This window comes from Anarrhichthys ocellatus, unplaced genomic scaffold (genome assembly GCF_004355925.1).
Source record: "Anarrhichthys ocellatus isolate YVR2014 unplaced genomic scaffold, GSC_Weel_1.0 scaffold28, whole genome shotgun sequence".
NCBI lineage: Eukaryota > Metazoa > Chordata > Actinopteri > Perciformes > Anarhichadidae > Anarrhichthys > Anarrhichthys ocellatus.
The window spans coordinates 4,769,766-4,787,486 of record NW_022280058.1 but is presented as its reverse complement, the minus strand read 5'-3'; the positions used below and the strand labels follow the sequence as shown (position 1 = coordinate 4,787,486).

The window sequence follows — 17,721 nt, the reverse complement described above, 5'->3', positions numbered from 1 at the left end:
CAAATATAGTGTCTATAGTCTGTTGGTCATCTAAAGAGAATAATTCAATTAAAAACACCTGAACATTACTTTCTGCAACATTTTGCTGGTTTAGTACAAGTCTAAAGTGGCTTGAGAACTTAAGGCAAGAAGGTTCATCTAATGTTACAGCACCTTTCAAAAACAGCTGCAATTCAAGGTTTTATGGCAAGGAAATGCATTAGAAAGGTTAATATATCCAGCATCCAGCAGCAGAAGTGAGCAGAGGGCTGTAAAGACCCGCTGATGACATCATGAACTGAGACCTGAACCCCCGCCCACGCTGCTGCACAGAGCGCCAACACTTGTATAGTATTAATTATCGTTAATATTATTTATTTATTCAGATGCATCGATACCGAAACATATTTCTGATATCAGTCCAAAACTGACTCAAATAGCCGAATCAGCTATCGGTGACGACATGCAGATCCGGTATTAGATACCAATATTTAAATAAATAACAATTCAGTACATTTCTATCGATGTATTCATTTGTCTCATTTTGTTTTTCAAAGTTAGGAAAGCAATGTTTAAGTCAAGCCTGATTTTGCCTTAGACATAAAATAATGATCATAGGAACTTCCACACAGTGAGGCATACAGTTAATTAATAACACTGGTATCAGATCGGTACTCGGTATCGGCCGATACACAAAACCCAGGTTTCATTATCGGTATAAGGATGGAAAAAGTCAGATCCTTGTATCTATTTATTTATTTGTATATTTCATGTATTTATTTATTACTGTGTTTATTTATATGTGTTTACATACGTACATTTAAAAACTTAGGTATCATATACTGTGTGTATATATATATATATATATACATAAAATTGTGAATCAATTAGTATAGTGGTTGATCTGCTGTTCAGAGGCAGCTTATAGAATAACAGCGGCAGTGAATTAAAATCACTGGCGGTCAGAAGTGAGATTTGAACCCACGCCTCCATACAAACAAACACATACTAACTTTACACAGGTTCAGGTGGTTATATGTGCATGACTACTAATCCTCAGATGAGGTGAGTGAAGGTAGGTGACTTTGGACCTACCTGACTTTACAAAGCTGGTCATCTCGTGGTCTTCAAACTGTGCTCCCTTTTAAAATCAGGTCCCACCATCATTTTGTGTTCGGATCGCCAGATCCACGATATAGGTAATGCCAATTTACGTCAACGTTCTGAAAGAGTTTTTACAAACAGTTTATCTTGCTTTGGTTTTGTGCAAATGTTACACACTGAATGATGATGATGATGTCCATTCAGTTTTCCAGATGAATTTATTGTGCTGTGAATACAAGACAGTTTCAGATGACTATCTGCTTCTGTGATCTCGACTATCCTTTTTGGTCCAGCTCCCTTATCTTAAACAAGAATTACATGAATTGTGAACACACAACCTGAAATATACAGTCTAACAAACTACTGCTTATATCTGTCACAGGACACACCATTTATCTGTATATAACCTTACATGGGAACAATACAATTATCAGGCCAGGTTACTGACGTTACAATGGCGCTAAACCACTAGCGCGTGAATAGCCTTGTTTAGCTAATGATGCTAGCCTTAGTTAGCCGCCCTACATTTCAGTATTAAACACTTCATAAACATCAAAACATGGCACCGCAAAAGTGAGCAAACATAATATAAATATGGCGCTTATGTACTTATGTACTTCTCTCACCTGTGAATACAACAAGACAGTCTCAGATGAATATCTGCTTCTGTGATCTCGATTGTCCTTTCTGGTCTAGCTCGCTCATTTCAGACAACAATTACAGCGCCAGTCATACCAAAACCTGCTACTGCCACCTATTGGCGAAAATGAGTATCGCCCTGCAGCTACTTTAGGTGAAAGTAGGTGAGTTTAAAGACAGCCTCCCCAGTTGTATTTTGCCGGTCTGCGGCGGCCGGTTCGCAGCGGGGCCGGGATCCCCCCTCCGCTGGCCGCCGCCCCCGCCAGCCCGCAGACCGCAGTTGTGGAGCTCCGTTTCCCTGCGAACGTGTTCGTTGATCTGTAGATCCACTCGGGTTTCTCCAAAAGTTTTCAAAAGCACCGTAGTGTCCTTCCGTGCTGTGGCGTCCTGAGGTTAGCGTAGTGTAGCTCCAAACACCAAGATGCTCAGTTAAAATGAAACACATTCCCAGCCATAAAATGTGCGACGCTGTCAGCCAGAAACACCGTTGATAAAAATAAATAAACTACACCAAGCAAAACCCTAAACATTTTATAATTTCTTCCATATCTTGCAATTTTAACTCTTACTACTCCAACTAACTTCTGCCAGCTTCCTTAAATTTCACATTAGTCACGCGCTGGCCCACTGACCAATCACGGCGCACGTTAATGCTGACGTACTTAGCAGGTACCTGGGTAGCACTGGCACGTCAAAGAATACGCCCTAAATGTCAAACTAAAGAACTGATTTGTTGAAGACTGACAATCAACAATATCGTCCCCATTCACTTAAACTGCACATGGATTCACTTGAGAGTCTGCAGGCCTCGGGCCTCTCTTCTTACCGAGAGACACAGAGGTGAAATCTGATTGGATAAAAGCTCTACTTAAAACAAGCTGCAGTGGAAGCAGAGCAGCAGAGGAAGACAGTAGCTGTGCAATGAGAAAAGAAGATAATGGAAAAATATTTTTATAAATTATAATACATGTAGTGTATTTAAGAAAAATTATTAAATTATAAAATAGCTATGACTTTGTGATTCTGTTTAGGCCAGCAGAGAAGGCCTTGCAGGCCCTGACGGCCCACCACTGGTTAAACTTTAGGAACATATGGGTTTTAAGATAAAGAATGGATGGCGCTACCTCGTGGTAGCTCATTGAGGAAAAACTGACAGGTTCATTTATTTCATCATAAACCTGTATTTATTGGAGTTTGTCCTCCTCACGGTCAGGAAACACCTCATATTCTTTCCATTCAAAAAAGTGCTCCTAGGAACCTTAAAAAGAACCAAGTTCTGACATCAAATCTTCTGAAATATAGAACATCAGAGTAGTATTTGGTGGCTCAGCTTGTATGCAGCATGTTGTCAGAGCTCAGCTCAGCAGGAACATTGTTTTCTTTTTCCAGACTACAATAGATGGCTGTAGTCTGCTTTCCTTGACTTTAGTGCAACCAGTTGCTCTCAAACATCACAAGTTCAGATAGTGTTTATGAACTGCTCTCCTTATTTAGCAAAATATTTTTTTATAGATTTACTGTAAAACAAACAAGTTTATCAAAGTTGAAAAAAAAAAAAAACAACCTGATTCAATTTATTATAACTCACAATCAGACATTCCTACATGTGCATCATGGTACAAGAAAAGGACAGACACCGCTAATCATACTTACAATTCTTTTATATTACAAAATAGCAATGCTGTTATTTCTGCTGGGTATAGTGTACAATATATTGATACTCCCCCACACCCCACATACGCACAATAGTACAGATAAAAGATCACAACAGTAAACAATAAGCAACAACTGAGTCATGTGCCATGTTCAATACTGTATCCCCCTTTCTCAAAAGCTGAACATTAAAAATAGTCTTCCTCAAGCCTCATTCACTGGAAGGTTAAACTGCAATATAGGAAAATTTACACAAACAAAAGAACACGTGACAAAAAAACAAAATGAAATATATGATAGCTTTGATTAACTGCCAATTATTAGGGAATTGCGGACACATAAAATAATGTGCTACTCAATGTTGCCGGTACAATACGTGGAGTACACCAAGGTCTTTAGTGTTCCTTCGGATTCTATATTTATTCCTACAAGAGAGTTGTTATTGAAACACTGTAAACACACAAAACTGAGAGAAGACCTTATATCTTAGTCATATAATCTTTAAGTTTCTCTGTAAAAAGATGGTTTAGACAAACTCGCTCTGTTAGGCAGTGCAGCCAGAAAAATGGATGAGCTTTGCTTTATCTTGCCGCCATGACGACGACCAAACAAACAGTCAGATGGAGACAGAGTGTTTGTTTTGTGTGTGTGTGTGTGTGTGTGAGAGTATGAGACAAGACGACAGAAGAAATTCAAAGTGTTGACAGAAAGACAAGGAAAGCAACAGATGTCGATGTTTCTGGGTTATTATCTTATGTATTGTGCCGTCTCATTAGGCTAGCTGAGACTTAAACGTCTGTATCTCTGATGTGCTGGCAAGAATGACAATCATCCTCCACCTTCATATCCACAACGCAATAGATGTATACCTACATGTAAACCGGGCTTTTTATCAAATAGACAGCACTGTCTAATAGATAGTGAATGGAAATGTACATTCATGAATGCGTACAACTGCAGGCAGTATTTCACAGTTAAACTAAATATTCTAACTTCTTACTTTAGTGTTATCTAGAAAGTAGTGTCTCTGGGTATCAAGCTGCTACAGCTAAGAACATACATTCTTATAAAATGCTTGGAGAAATAAAGAATTATAAAGTACCCCTCCTGAAACCAACGCTTTGATGGAACACAAACATTTGCCCATACATTCAATAATCCTTCAATGATCGACCCAGACCGAGGAGTGTGGACATGTGTGCATTATATAACAGATTCCTTGGTGGAGTGCCTGGCGGCACGACATAATGGAAACAATGACTGGAAGAGAAAACCAGTCAGTTAAATTCCAATGGCTCCATGGACTCAGTCAGTGGAGTCTGTGCTTCTTTAGTGTGTAAGTCGACAGGAATGTGAGTGAAAATGTATCAAATCAACTATTAGATCGTACTGATCTTCTTCAATATGACATTACTGAAAAAGTATTAAGGAGGTGATTGGCAGGACGACGACAGACAAACAAAAGTAGAAGAATGAAGTCTATCAAAAACTGTTAAAGGTGATGAACGTTAATTAACAGTATGCATCACTGCAGGAGGCTAACAGTACAAGCAAAAAGTACACCTTTATTTCTTTGTTTTGGTCCTCCGTCCACACTAAGCTGGCGTTTTCCTGCAGATTCTGGTAATAATTTTCAGTAGGTTTGTTACTACCAGGAACCCATTTTAAATGTAGACATAGCCGATCCCCTTGTTGTCATTAAGCTGGATCTATGTTTTTATAAATCTCACACTATAGTTAAATCAAAGGGAGTAGAAGGGGACAAAGAGGAGCCTTAACCACCTGAGAATCAGCAGACTAACCTTCATCCTCAGCACACGGTGGCTGTGATGCAGTTTTGTTGTTTGCTGACGGATGAAGACCAAGTAATGTAGCCGCTCTCCGGTTGCTCAGGTGTTTTTGTTTGGAGATTCTTGCGAGGGCTGTGTGCATGCAGGTTTCCAAAATTAGCCGACTTAGTGTGGACCGATTCCAAACAAAACGTCTCAATTATTCCACTGTAAACATTTTCACGCTGTAAGCTTTTCATGCCATATAAATACAGGTTCGGAGCATCAAATTCCTCAAATGAAAACCCTGACTGGGAATCCAAATGCATGGTATTTGTCAGGCGATGCATAGCGCCCTCCTTTTCCACCAAAACAGTCCCACTTTCAATTGACGTAAACCATCCAATTCTACGTCCTCACTGTAGTTCAGGGCCATTCTGTTTTACAGCCAAGGAAATCAGTGTGCATGAAAAGACAACAATGTTTAAAATACTACTGATAATCTTGGCACAAAGACTGGTTTAAATATCTATACCGACTGGTTTGACAAGTGTTCGAAGTTTGTCTACAGTGTGTGCACCATGCCAGAATTTGGTACTGACAACTACCATTGCCAGCTGTATTTAGCAGCAGAGTGAACACAGATATGAACACTTCCCTCCTGACAGACAGCAGGGGGTGATCACCAGCGCAGTTTGTTGTGATAACTTGTAAAACAGCAGCAGTATCAGTAGGGCAGTGGGTGACATCGCCTCAAACTGCTTGTGGCAAGCTATGATTGTCAAACGTGAGGACAGAAATATCTACCTTGTGTTTGGTTATTTTCTCTTAACAACAGGAATATTCAGTTGGTAAAAGATAAGTTATAAATGCAGTTCTCGCAAAATTAGTATCAGAAACCGTACATTTAGAAATTCAGAAATTACAGCATAACGTGTGCATACATATTCCATCTCTTTGAATGTCACATGACCACACATACGCTTCAGGTTTTCAAGGGATAATAACGTGTACCCAAGTCTGAAGTTGAAACATAGCTGGTGGTGAATTCACACCAACTATTGGACTGAGAATAAATTGCTGATATAGGCTCTATACATGCTATGTATTCATTACATCAGTAAAAATATGTTGGCAGTGATCTCGTACCAAGAAATCAAACAATCTGCACATATCTTGAATAACAATTAAAGCTGCAATCATACGTTAAGGATACCCTGCCGCTTCTGTGCTTATAGTGTGTCCAGCAACAGGTTTACAAACATTATTTTGTAATGGTAAACTCAGTATTAGGCCTTAAACAACCTATTATATTCCAGATACTAGGTTTACAAAATTAAGAGCATATCTAGTGCCTCCAAACGGCTCTCAAGATGGCAATTTGCTGAGCCGGTGGCTAACCGCGCTAACTCTGCAAAGAACACCAACAGTGCGGACAGAGCTAACAGCGTTAGTTAACAGGTAACAGCGTTGGTGAGGACGGTGTTATCAGCTGTAACCGCCGTGTGAGAGCAGTGCAGAGCAGCGGCCGTGAGCTTATAAGTGGGGCACGCTCACATGCATTAAAAAAACCTGTGTGACCGGCCTGGCAACGTCAGAAAAGAACAGAGAAGTTCGGATTACAACGCGCACAGAGAAAGAGCGACTCCACTCTTTGCTCAGGTAGACATCACTCCACTGTATCTTTACATATCAAATAAATGTTTGATGCTATATTAATTCTCTGAATATCGTATCAAGAACCTTTAAAGGATGTGAAAAGATTACGTGTTACAAAAACTGGGCCACCACATTGTGAGAGCGGTGATTGGCTGTCTTGTGAGCATAGCAGTCAAACCAATAAAATTGTGAGGTGTGACTGCTAGGAAACGAACAAGCAACACGTCCACAGATGCAGGGACAAATCTGTTTTTCAGTGAAGACAAAACTGGGGGGGTTTTGTGCTGCTATGGTGTCTTGCTCATTTGCCCTTCTTCTGTGAAGTCACTTTCTCCAGGGGGCCAGAGACGTGGCGAATCTCTGGGGGGCCCTCGGTCACTTCGTCATGCTTTTGTCCTCCTTTTCCTGGTGATTCATGCTTTTTATCTCAACTTCAATCGGCTCAGGATTTGGCCCGATCACATTCTTGCTCCGTGGACAAGTCTACTTCAGGTATGTCCACGTCCATGATGATAGAGGTGTCTGAATCACTGCTGGGTGGACGCTGGTGCCCACCTGAGGGGGGAGAGAGGGAGGTAATTCCTTACTTGAGAGGTTGCTGTGGGATGCAGTTATACCAGTGTCTCTGTACAGTCAAGTCCTTTAAAAGGAAGTAGAGTTCTTTGGGTTAATGCCATTGCCTTTAAACATTTTTTCCCCACACTTTAATGATAAATCAGGTATTTTTCCAGGAATCTGATTGCAGCACACACCCAAAGAATAATCTGCAATACCATTAAGGACAGTGCTCATTAGTCAGGCTAAAGACACAACACAATCGGTCCTCCATCACAGCCAACACACAGCAACAGAAATCCTGACAGTGTCATCCCCTGCTAACTGCCTACCAGTGACACTGTCACAGTCGGCTCAATAGTGGTGCGACATACGACAGATCATATCTGATTCACATACTAATTAGTCTTGATGAGATCATCTGCTTGTGGCGAGCTGATCTCCTGCTTAAAGTGCCTTAAATCTGAACCCTGCAACTGCAATAAAAAACAAATAAAAGCAACAAATCTTTATATTTGAGAAACTGGAGTCAGCCAATGACAAATTTCAAAAATAATTGCAGATTTACTTTTTGTTTTTTTACAATTGACTAATCTTTGCAGCTCTACTTATTACTTTATGCTACAAAGTTAAAAAGGTACAGACAAGTGTGGACATGTTTGTGCCTGGAAGTGTAGAAGTGTTGGAGCGAGTCTAACGTGCCGAGCAGAAGGATTTGGCACTCGTTACTCAAACACCTCACGTTTTCTTTACCGTTACAATCTGCACTTACAGGTCTTTAAAACCACATTAAAGTTTCATTACAAACCCTACGCCGACAGTAACCTGACTGCAAGAACATCAGTAAAACCACTGGGAAGTGTAATTACATCAAGCTGGATAGAGCTGGAGTAATGTACAATTTACGGAACATAGTGGCATTAAATCCAAGTACGATCCATAAATGGCCTGCTGTATTTATTGTTACATAGATTTACTGATTTGGTGTAAAAATTTGACTTTTATCTTCGAAGCCCAAATGCAGATGAATGTTTTTTATTCTATTATTCTTTTTGTACTTTATTTAAAACAATATATGTATTATCACAAATGTACAAATTTACCTCAGGAGGTTTTACAATCTCTACAGGATACGACATCCTCTGTCCTTGGACCTTCACATTGAAAAACGAACCCCCCCCCACACAAAACGTTTAACCGTTTAACCCAATAATAAATAAAACACAATAAATAAAACATAAAAATCTCCTCCCTGTTTATTCCTTCATCCAGCCATAGCATAGGTGTTATATCTGACTCAAAACTTTAAAAAAAATCAGGCTACATCTGTTCTGTGGAAATGTTTTTGGCCTCAGATGCTAAATTGCAGAAAGAACACGTGTATGTGCATGACTGTTGCTGATAGCTAGCAGATGTTTAACGGTCGTCAGTTAAAGAAACAAGCCTCAGGCGTTTCCATAAGGTGCTGAAGTGTACAACACACTTCAACATAAATATTTGAGTGTAAGTGGGTTAGGCTGTTCTGGAAGGGGAACATCTGAATTAGGGAACACTGACCAGGTGGCTGCTGGCCTGATTAAGGTCTCAGAATAAACAATTCAACCCTCAAATGTCAAGAGAAAGGGGGAATAAAACCAGAACCGGGACAGTGATAAAAAAAAGAAAAAAAAAAAAGTTTCCTCTGTGGGATGAGGGACAAAAAGTCCCAAAGTATTTTCAAGCACAGGACAGAGCAGGAATCAGGCAACAGTTAAAGACGTCACTGTGTTAAATACTGTGTTAAAGACACAAAGAAATGGACGGACAGACATACTGTTGAGTATGTGGGGATAACTTTGTATTTACTGTAACTTTGAATTAAAACAGAATGTAACAACTTCCCATCTTAGCTATAAATCAAAAATCCATTTCACTGACTGTCAGGGCTTTACATCTACGCTACAAATGTGTGATGTTTGGACTTACACCTGGCGATGAGCTGGCTTTCTCCTGCATGAAGTTCTGTCTCTTCATCAGGATGGAGCTGCTGTAGGTCTGTCGCTTCTTCGGCTGCGTCCAGAACCACCGAGCTCTCATTAACCGTGATTTCACTCGCCCCGCTGATAGGGTTGGCGTGTGTACCGCCGACAGATGTCTCATACTCGGGAGGAACGTCATCTAAACAGTCTGCGTTGAGCTGGAACATGGGTAAGGTCTCTCAATCTCATGAATGCTATGAGTGGTCATTTATTTTATGAATGAGAGAAAATGAGAAAAACATAATAAATCAAAAAGGACCTTACTGCAATTCCCAAGGCTTTGAGGATGTTCATTTTACACATGGGACACGTCCGGTGGTCTTGTAGCCACGGGTCCACACAGTGCTTATGGAAGACATGCCTGACAAAACAAGAACACCATCCACACATTCAAACATTCAAAATCAAATGACTGCGAGTGAAATGTGTATATATCGGCAGCTATGGTACATGTGATGATTTTTTGCCTAGACACCTAGTTTTAAAGTTACGGTACGTACAACAAGGCTCAAGCACACACGCACATTACCTGCATGGTAAAATCCTCACAACATCATTTGGCTTATAACCTTCAATGCAAACTGCACAGTTGTCAAAGTCTGACTCAGTCTCCTAAAACACAGAAAGACAGAAATGAAATAGATGAATATGACAGACAAATGAATTCTCAAATATAACAATACTAATAACTCATAGCAGCTTTCACAATAAAATAACAGTGTTTCACAGTAAAAATAAATAAAGCAGATAAAATCCAAAACAAAAAGATATGAAACAAGATAAAGTTATCTGAATCATTACAATATATACCATCAATTTGTGAGACATGAAATAAGAATGATTTTCAAGAAGAGATTTCAAAGAGGGTATCAAGTTTTCCTACTTATATGATATATATCTATATACCAAATAAAATAAGTACTGTATAATTCAAATAATGTCCACAATGATAATCATGTATGTACAGCTTACTGTTAAAGTCAATGTATAGCCAAAGATGCTTTGAGGTTTATGTGACATGTACTGTTACCTTGTCTCCTTTCTTAATTGTGCGTACTTGCAGCTTACTGATGGCCTTTTTGGCAGCATCTCCCAAACGTCTCTGTGGATATAAAAACCACAGTCAGTGACTCAGCAGTGTGCATTGGTCTGTTGATATACATTAAATACTGCAAACTGGTCTACATCAGCTGACAAAAAAACAACACACCTCACGCGCCTACATGTTCATGTGCACCTACAAGAAATTTCGCAAAATCAAGCATCGCATGTCGCTTTGTTGTGGACTTCTCAATTTGATCTCTTCACATTTGTTTTATTGGAAATGAATAGAGCAGCGTCGACGTCTACTACTGTAAGATAAAGTGCAGCGTATAAAACACCACCACTGAAAAAAAAAACCTGAATTAACTAGGGAAAGGTTTTCCTGTTTTTTGGCATAAAAGTAAATGATGGTATATTATTTAAAAAAAAGATTAAAAAGTATTTATAGAAGAATATTAGAGGAACTGGTGGCAGCAGATTCAGAGAATTGACACGCTTTAACAGCTGCCTTACTGAGCTGCCTTGGAAATAAAATGAGAGCAGATTTGTTCAACTCTGTACAGTAATCAACATAATTCAAAGTGAAAACAATGGTTGTCACGGCACCAGCTCCTATCATAACAGGCACAATGATGAATTATTATTACAGACGTCACAAGAACGTCAGAGGCGGTCATTCATTATGAAGAGAAGGCAATGGCAAGTATTTGCTCACAGGGCCAGAGAGCCCAGTTGGCTGATGGTTCACCGGTTTTCCCCGTCTCTGTTCGGCCAGCTGTCAGGCTAATTCTGGCCTCTCCTTAAAGCTTTACAGACCCGAAACCAGATGGAAAAACACATGGGCCAATGTCAAGACTGAGACCACAGCACTGCAGCACTGTCAGAAGCCCTTCCAGGCAGAAACACATCAGCTCATAGTCATACTTTGATTACAACAAAGTGCACACAGGCCATACCTGATTGCGGTCTCGTGCGTTAGCGTAGCGGAACCTCTGGATGTAGTAGAAGACGAGCCAGGCGAGGGAGATGATCATGAGTACGATGAAGGAGATGGAGACAAACACTACCGACGTTCTGCTCACGTATTTCTGCAGGTTGCGGGTTCCGATGGAGATGTACAGCTTGACCATGATTTTCTGCTCCAGCAAGGCCGCAATCTCACGACCTTTAGGCTCTGGGATCATGATGGCCACAACTTCGCCTGTACCTGCACACACAGACATCACAGGGAAGTACCAGTTTAGATGTTTAGAAGACGAATCAGGTCCATACTGTAGCTACCACATAAATACCAAACATTTGCTGGTTCCAGCTTCTCACATTTGATCCTTTTCTTTGTCAAACATGATAGTAAACTGAATATCTTTGGGTTCTGGACAGTTGTTCAGACAAAACAAGACATTTAAAGACATAACATCAGACCATTGTACTGAAGTTTGACATTTCATTTTTCAATTTTTTTGGAAAAGATTACTGTTTGGCAGTTTTATTCGACAGTTTGCAGTGAAGATAAACAGGAAATGTAGGAGAGTTAAAAGGTTGGCTTATGATATGTGACAAATATTGACTGTCAAATATCGATATCTGTACCTGTCTCAAAACATCCAGCATCTCGTAGGCTCTATTGTGTTTATCTGAGGTCCCATGGGACTAGGGATGGGTATCGTTTGGGTTTTTTCCGATACCGGTGCTAAAACGGTGCCTGAACCGATACTTTTTTCTTCAAATTGAACAATATATTAACTGTTTAAAGTATACTATAAATATAAATAAATACAAAACACTTGGCTTCAAACTTTTTAACTTCAAACTATGAACAATATATTAACTGTTAACAGTTTACTTAAATAAATATAAATAAATACAAAACACACACTACAGCTTCAAACTTCAGCAATTCTTTTGCAGAAATATGAGCCTTCTCTGGCAAAATACGACACGTCTCATGATCTATTTTATTTTACCAGTTGGTGGCGGTAATGCGCCAATTCGTCGTTTGCCAACCGCCACTACACCATATTGGCACCGCTTTTCGGTACCCAACCCTACATGGGACATAACTCTTGTGTTTCTAGTCACAATAAGGGAACAAGCCTCTACTCTCTTAGCCGTACAGCGGCCGGTTGATGATTCCAGGAGCTGCATTAACAGTCCGAGTACGGTTACATCATATTCCTTCTGCTGCATGTTTATGACTGCGGCTGCATGGAGTCACGGTGGCTCCCTGTGGTGCTTAAGTCCACATAAACAGTGGCTTTGTTTAACCTGCCATCACCTGTGCAGCCTGCCAGATACACAGATAAATCCTCGTGCACTGTAACAGAGATCAGCACAGTGCTATTTTAACATGATATGCTGGGGTAATTCTGCCACAGAGGCTCTACAGAAAATACGGCCTTTGGTGTTTTCCAGAGGAGTTAAAGGCTTTGAATCCAACAGATATGCTTCATTTTCAGGATGTAGCAGCAATGTATTACTGCTGTCATACTCACAAATCCCTTTATGTAACAGGTCTGTTGTAAAATCTGCACAGCTGCTACATCTTATATGACCAGGTTTGAAAACTCAAAGCATCACCAGTTGTACTTTCATTTAAATGCAAGAATTAACAATCTTGGCTAAATAAATGTACACTTAAAGTACAGAAGATATATGCAAAAGCAAAGTAAAGAAATGCTCTAACGAATAATTTTTCTCGGGTCTGGTAGAAATGGGTCCAAAGCCCTTCATGTGTAGCTAACATCCTCTGGAAAAACAGCCAGATCCCGAACCACACAGTCATCCAGCTGGCAGTATCTCCCCTGTTAACACACACAAAGGTTTATCCTGTATTATGGTGGCTGCTCCCTCAAAATGAGTGTATATATATATGTTACAGCCTCTAAAGCAAACTCTGCAACAAACAATGACAGAGAAAAACAAAAGCTTGTGTTTGGACAGCAAACAGACGGCAACACGCTGCTGAACACTGCAGTGTATTCAGGCTCTCAGGCCACAAGCTGTCCCACTTCTTAACTGAAGTTTTTGCTTTTATCTTTCTCACTGACATGTAAACAAGGTAAGCATGTCGTTGGAATACATTTTTAGAGTTTCTAAAATGTGTTTATTACAAGAACCCCTGACCAGGTATTCATTTGAATGTTTCATGTTTTCATGTGTGTAACCTCAGAAACACACACTCCTGATCTGCAGATTTATGGTTTTAGTTCGACCATATGGTGCAAAGGGCAAATCACTGTGATGTAACAACTGTTACATGAAAAACCACATTATCTCATGTCAACAGCCAAAACTGTTGCTTCCAGACTCTGTAGACTTTAAAAAAAATAAATAAATACCCCTGTATGGCCATCTTCTGCTTCACAGCCAGCAGAAATGAGGGAAGGCATAACATGTAAGATTTCCCTAAGCCTTATCTCCTTCTTCTGTTCGCTGTGACGCAGCCAGAGCAGACAAAAATAGCTGCTTCTAAAACAGGAGTGCAATGTCTGTGACTGAGGCTGAACTTGTAAAATGATCGGTGTTTTTTCAGACCCACTTTGCCAAAATGTGATAGCAAAGAAGAATAGACACTGAATGGGTTAATCCAGTGGACATCCAACCTGTTCAGTGCTGGGAATTTAATTGATTTAACAGGCTTTTGGTCTGCTGCAGAGAGGATCACACTGAGGCACAGATTACCACGGAATTAACTGGTAAATGCTTTATTAACAACCATGTACTATTCTCAACCCGACAGTTGAACTCTTGACTCAAAGCAGACTGTGGCGTGACCATGCAAGTTTTGTTTTTTTTAAATTGGTGACTGAAGGAATAGTTTGACATTTTGGGAAATGTGGTTATTCACTTTCTAGATGAGAGTTAAATGAGAAGGTTGAAAACACTCATATCTGTACGTTGAACATGACGCTGAAGCCAACAGGCGATTAGCTTAGCTTAGCATAAAGACTGCCAACAAGGGGAAACCGCTAGCCTGCCTCTGTCCAACTGTAACAAATTCCAGCCACCAGCAGCTCTAAAAAAGGTACAATTACTCGACACAAAAATGCAAGTGTGAAAACAAAACGCCGTGGTTTTGCGGGTAACTGCGTCCCAGACTATGAATTGTTGCTGAGCAGTTGCTAGGCAAGTCCAAGAAGTTTCTGCTCTAAGGCAAAGAAATAGTCTGGAACATAGCCACCCATAAAATAGCAAATCTCATTTGTTTTTTGGCCATGTGAGCTGTTTCCAGTCTGTATGCTAATTCACTACTGCTGTCAAGAAAGCGAATAAGCACATTTCCTGTAATTGTTACAACTTTGACAGGAAACTGGCTGCAAAGTTTAAAGTATAAACCCTGCTCTTTCAGAGATAAACTGACAGGTTCTGACCTGACAGTATCATGACTTTGACCCCACTCAGCCTTGGGGCTGTTAGGGTTGAATAAAATCAAGCCTTGAGAGGTTTCTGGCTCTGGCAACTGTGGCTTTTACAGCCCAGCTGTGTTGGCTCTGGACAGGAAAGTGCTCCATTCTTTCTTCGGCAGCCTCACATTTAATCTAGAGTTTAGGACCCGTGCCTTGGTCACTGTGCTCTGCGTTACATTCCCCTTCTCTAAAAGCGTTGTCTTCACACCTCTCCTGGCTGCCGTTTCTGCCCCTTAAAGTGTCCCAGTTTATATTTACGTCATGGCTCGAAGCAGGGAAAGCCTGGTTTTCAATTTCATGTGAAATTATGCATCTGGCCACCTGGTGAATGCACGTCCATCATTCACTCACTTTTTAGCTTTGGGTTGTTCTCTACTTTCTCCTGAGACACGTCTCTGAATTTGAGTAAAAGCTTTAGACTTTTTGCATTGAATTCAAATGATCTGCTTTTCATGACAGGTGCCTCAGACACATCCACTCAAAGAGACCTTTTAGTTAAAAACTTAACGACCATTATGGTCAGGTGTTGTGTGCTTTTTGTTGCAACATCTGTTTCTCCACAGATCCTTTTTGTCCAACAGCCTTAATGCATTGTGCAGTTGTCTGGCATGGACTCAGTGGTCTGGTCAGCCGCACCTTTATTAAAACTAGCAACAAGCTGCTCGACAGCCAATTTCCAATGGAAATACATGTCCATTGGAAACTAAAGAGAACCTTGCAATAGGATCTCACCAGCTGTGACACCAAATCGGGCCAGGGGCGTAAAGTAAAAAACTTCCTACAACCCTTACTTCTGGCGCTCTTGCTCGGACCACACCCATCTCCGATCTCGGCCTTCATTTTGATCTCAACTATACACGCCTGTAAAGTTTCATGACTGCATCTTGCACAGTCGTGGGTAAGTATTGCAATGCAATCTGTCCACAAACCGATAGAAATATAAAACACCTGGCAGAGTACTTAAAACTGCCTTTGTGGTACAGTATTCCTGCTAGTGTCTCCATGACCACACTATGCCACAAAAGGACTCACAAGGTGAAAACAATACCTCATACAGAGGGCTCCTCTCACAGCTACTGGAGGCCGTAAACTCAATAATCTAATCCGTTTGATCAGTTCAGGGTGAGATCAAGAGTTAAACTCTACAGGTAAAAAACACAAATAACTGCTTAGCAAGCTTGGAAGAAAACGTGTATTCCAACTTTAGTTTACTAAACTAGATGATACAATAAAGGTATTGCATCGATGCATGATGATGAAGGGAATCTACTTTAAAAAGCAAAACTGTCATCCAAGCCACATGTGTCAGCAGGTGTATGAGCTGATGAAGAGCATATGAACAAAACACTGACAATCTATTAATTCCAGGATCATTAAATCAATTCCTGAGGTCATCACATTATTCATAAACACAAGTAAAAATGTGCTGTAAGTGGTTATTTTTGTCTTTAACATCTTACAATGGTGGCATGGGAAGTTTTGGTTCCAGAAGTGGATACCAAACTTTTACCATATTATAAGAATATAATGGTAGTGCAACAAACTTTTTTTTATGAGAATATTTACTGTAAATAAAAATATGAACCAACTATGAAGCCCTGAGTTGCTGCTGCTTGTTAAACTCATTGTGTTGAGTGAACTGTGAAAACTGAGGGAGACTCAAATCAGCGTGTTCATTTTTTTTTTAATCAACTCAGAGCTTCTCTCATCTGAACTATGGTAGAAGGACAGTAGGATGAAAACGTTTAGAGCGTTCTTAGTCATGGGCATGTACATGTACACTGTGCATCCTTCAATCCCAATCTCCCCTGTGATATTCATGAAGAGCCTATTTGTGAACCTTGTTGTTAAAGTAAACTTTGTCTACGATACATTTTGAAGACATTTGTACCCTCATGCCTCCATCACAGGAATTACGATAAAAGACATGTTGACTTGTTGTCTCTTACCTGGATGGGGCATTGTTATGGTGTCGTTTGCACTGCTGGAGCCCACATTGTATATGACAACTGCAGAGGCGTTGTAGTTTGCTACGTTCCGGATCTTCTCTCGGTATGTACAGTTCCCCGCAGCCACCAACGCCACCCAGTCAGTGTTTTGAAGGACTGGGGGGAACCTAACGTTTGGGTCGCACGCCTGTCTGTCCTGCAGACTGGTCGGCACCATTACAAGACCTCTGGCTTCTTTTTTGGGCGACTGCTCGCCATACCGACCGCACTCGGTTTTCTCTGTCTTGACCTCGGAAGTGACGGGGTCCAGATAGGTGATGTTAACAAAAGCGGTGTACCATTCCTCTTTCTCTGCAACCGTGAAGTCCAGGCACAATAAGTGCACGAAACAAAACGACAGCAGCCACGTCGAGAGAGCCAGACTGCGGCAAGCTCGGACGAGGGACGGAGCCATAGTGCGGGCTGGTTTGGGATGCGATGGTCCGGGGCCTCCTCCTCACTAAGAAAGCTCGCACCACGTCCCTCTTCTTACAGCAGGAACCAAAAAACATTAACGTTGCATGAGAGCCAGAGCCAGACACCAGCCATCATAGACGAGCTATCCTAAGAGTTTGTGAGCTACGTGCAGAACCCACAACACACCACGACCTGCAGGAAAAGGCGACGCTGTGTGTGAGTTGTTGTTCACCGTCAGCTGTTTCCCATCCTCGCTCAGGATTGGCTCACCGCTCATCAGCACGTGACCTGGTGTGCCTCTGACGCCCCATGGCATGTGGAGAAACTAAAACAGTCATAAATCATGTAATCCACTGCCAAAGAAAGACTTACACATGAACCTGGCACTTACAGTCACGAACGGTTTTGCATTACTATTGCATTTGGTCTTTTCGCCCGGATCTAATATGTGTGACAAAACTGTAGAAACCGCGGGGTTTTGTTTTGTTTA

The 17,721-nt window shown here is 40.8% G+C and overlaps 1 protein-coding gene across 2 annotated transcripts; it reads right to left on the bottom strand.

The window, feature by feature from the left end:
* Positions 1-2,887: 2,887 nt before the first annotated feature.
* Positions 2,888-17,470, bottom strand: rnf150a (ring finger protein 150a). Of its 2 annotated transcripts, none has more exons than XM_031863332.1 (7): positions 16,776-17,470; positions 11,377-11,627; positions 10,407-10,478; positions 9,906-9,988; positions 9,641-9,737; positions 9,324-9,534; positions 2,888-7,358 (listed from the first exon to the last, which is right to left on the bottom strand). In XM_031863332.1, exons 1-7 carry the CDS (start codon positions 17,227-17,229, stop codon positions 7,246-7,248), a joined length of 1,281 nt encoding a protein of 426 aa, XP_031719192.1. In that variant the 5' UTR covers positions 17,230-17,470; the 3' UTR covers positions 2,888-7,245. The 2 variants fall into 2 exon arrangements, with proteins under 2 accessions (XP_031719192.1, XP_031719193.1); XM_031863333.1 differs by having other exon boundaries at positions 7,266-7,443.
* Between the last annotated feature and the right edge of the window lie 251 nt (positions 17,471-17,721).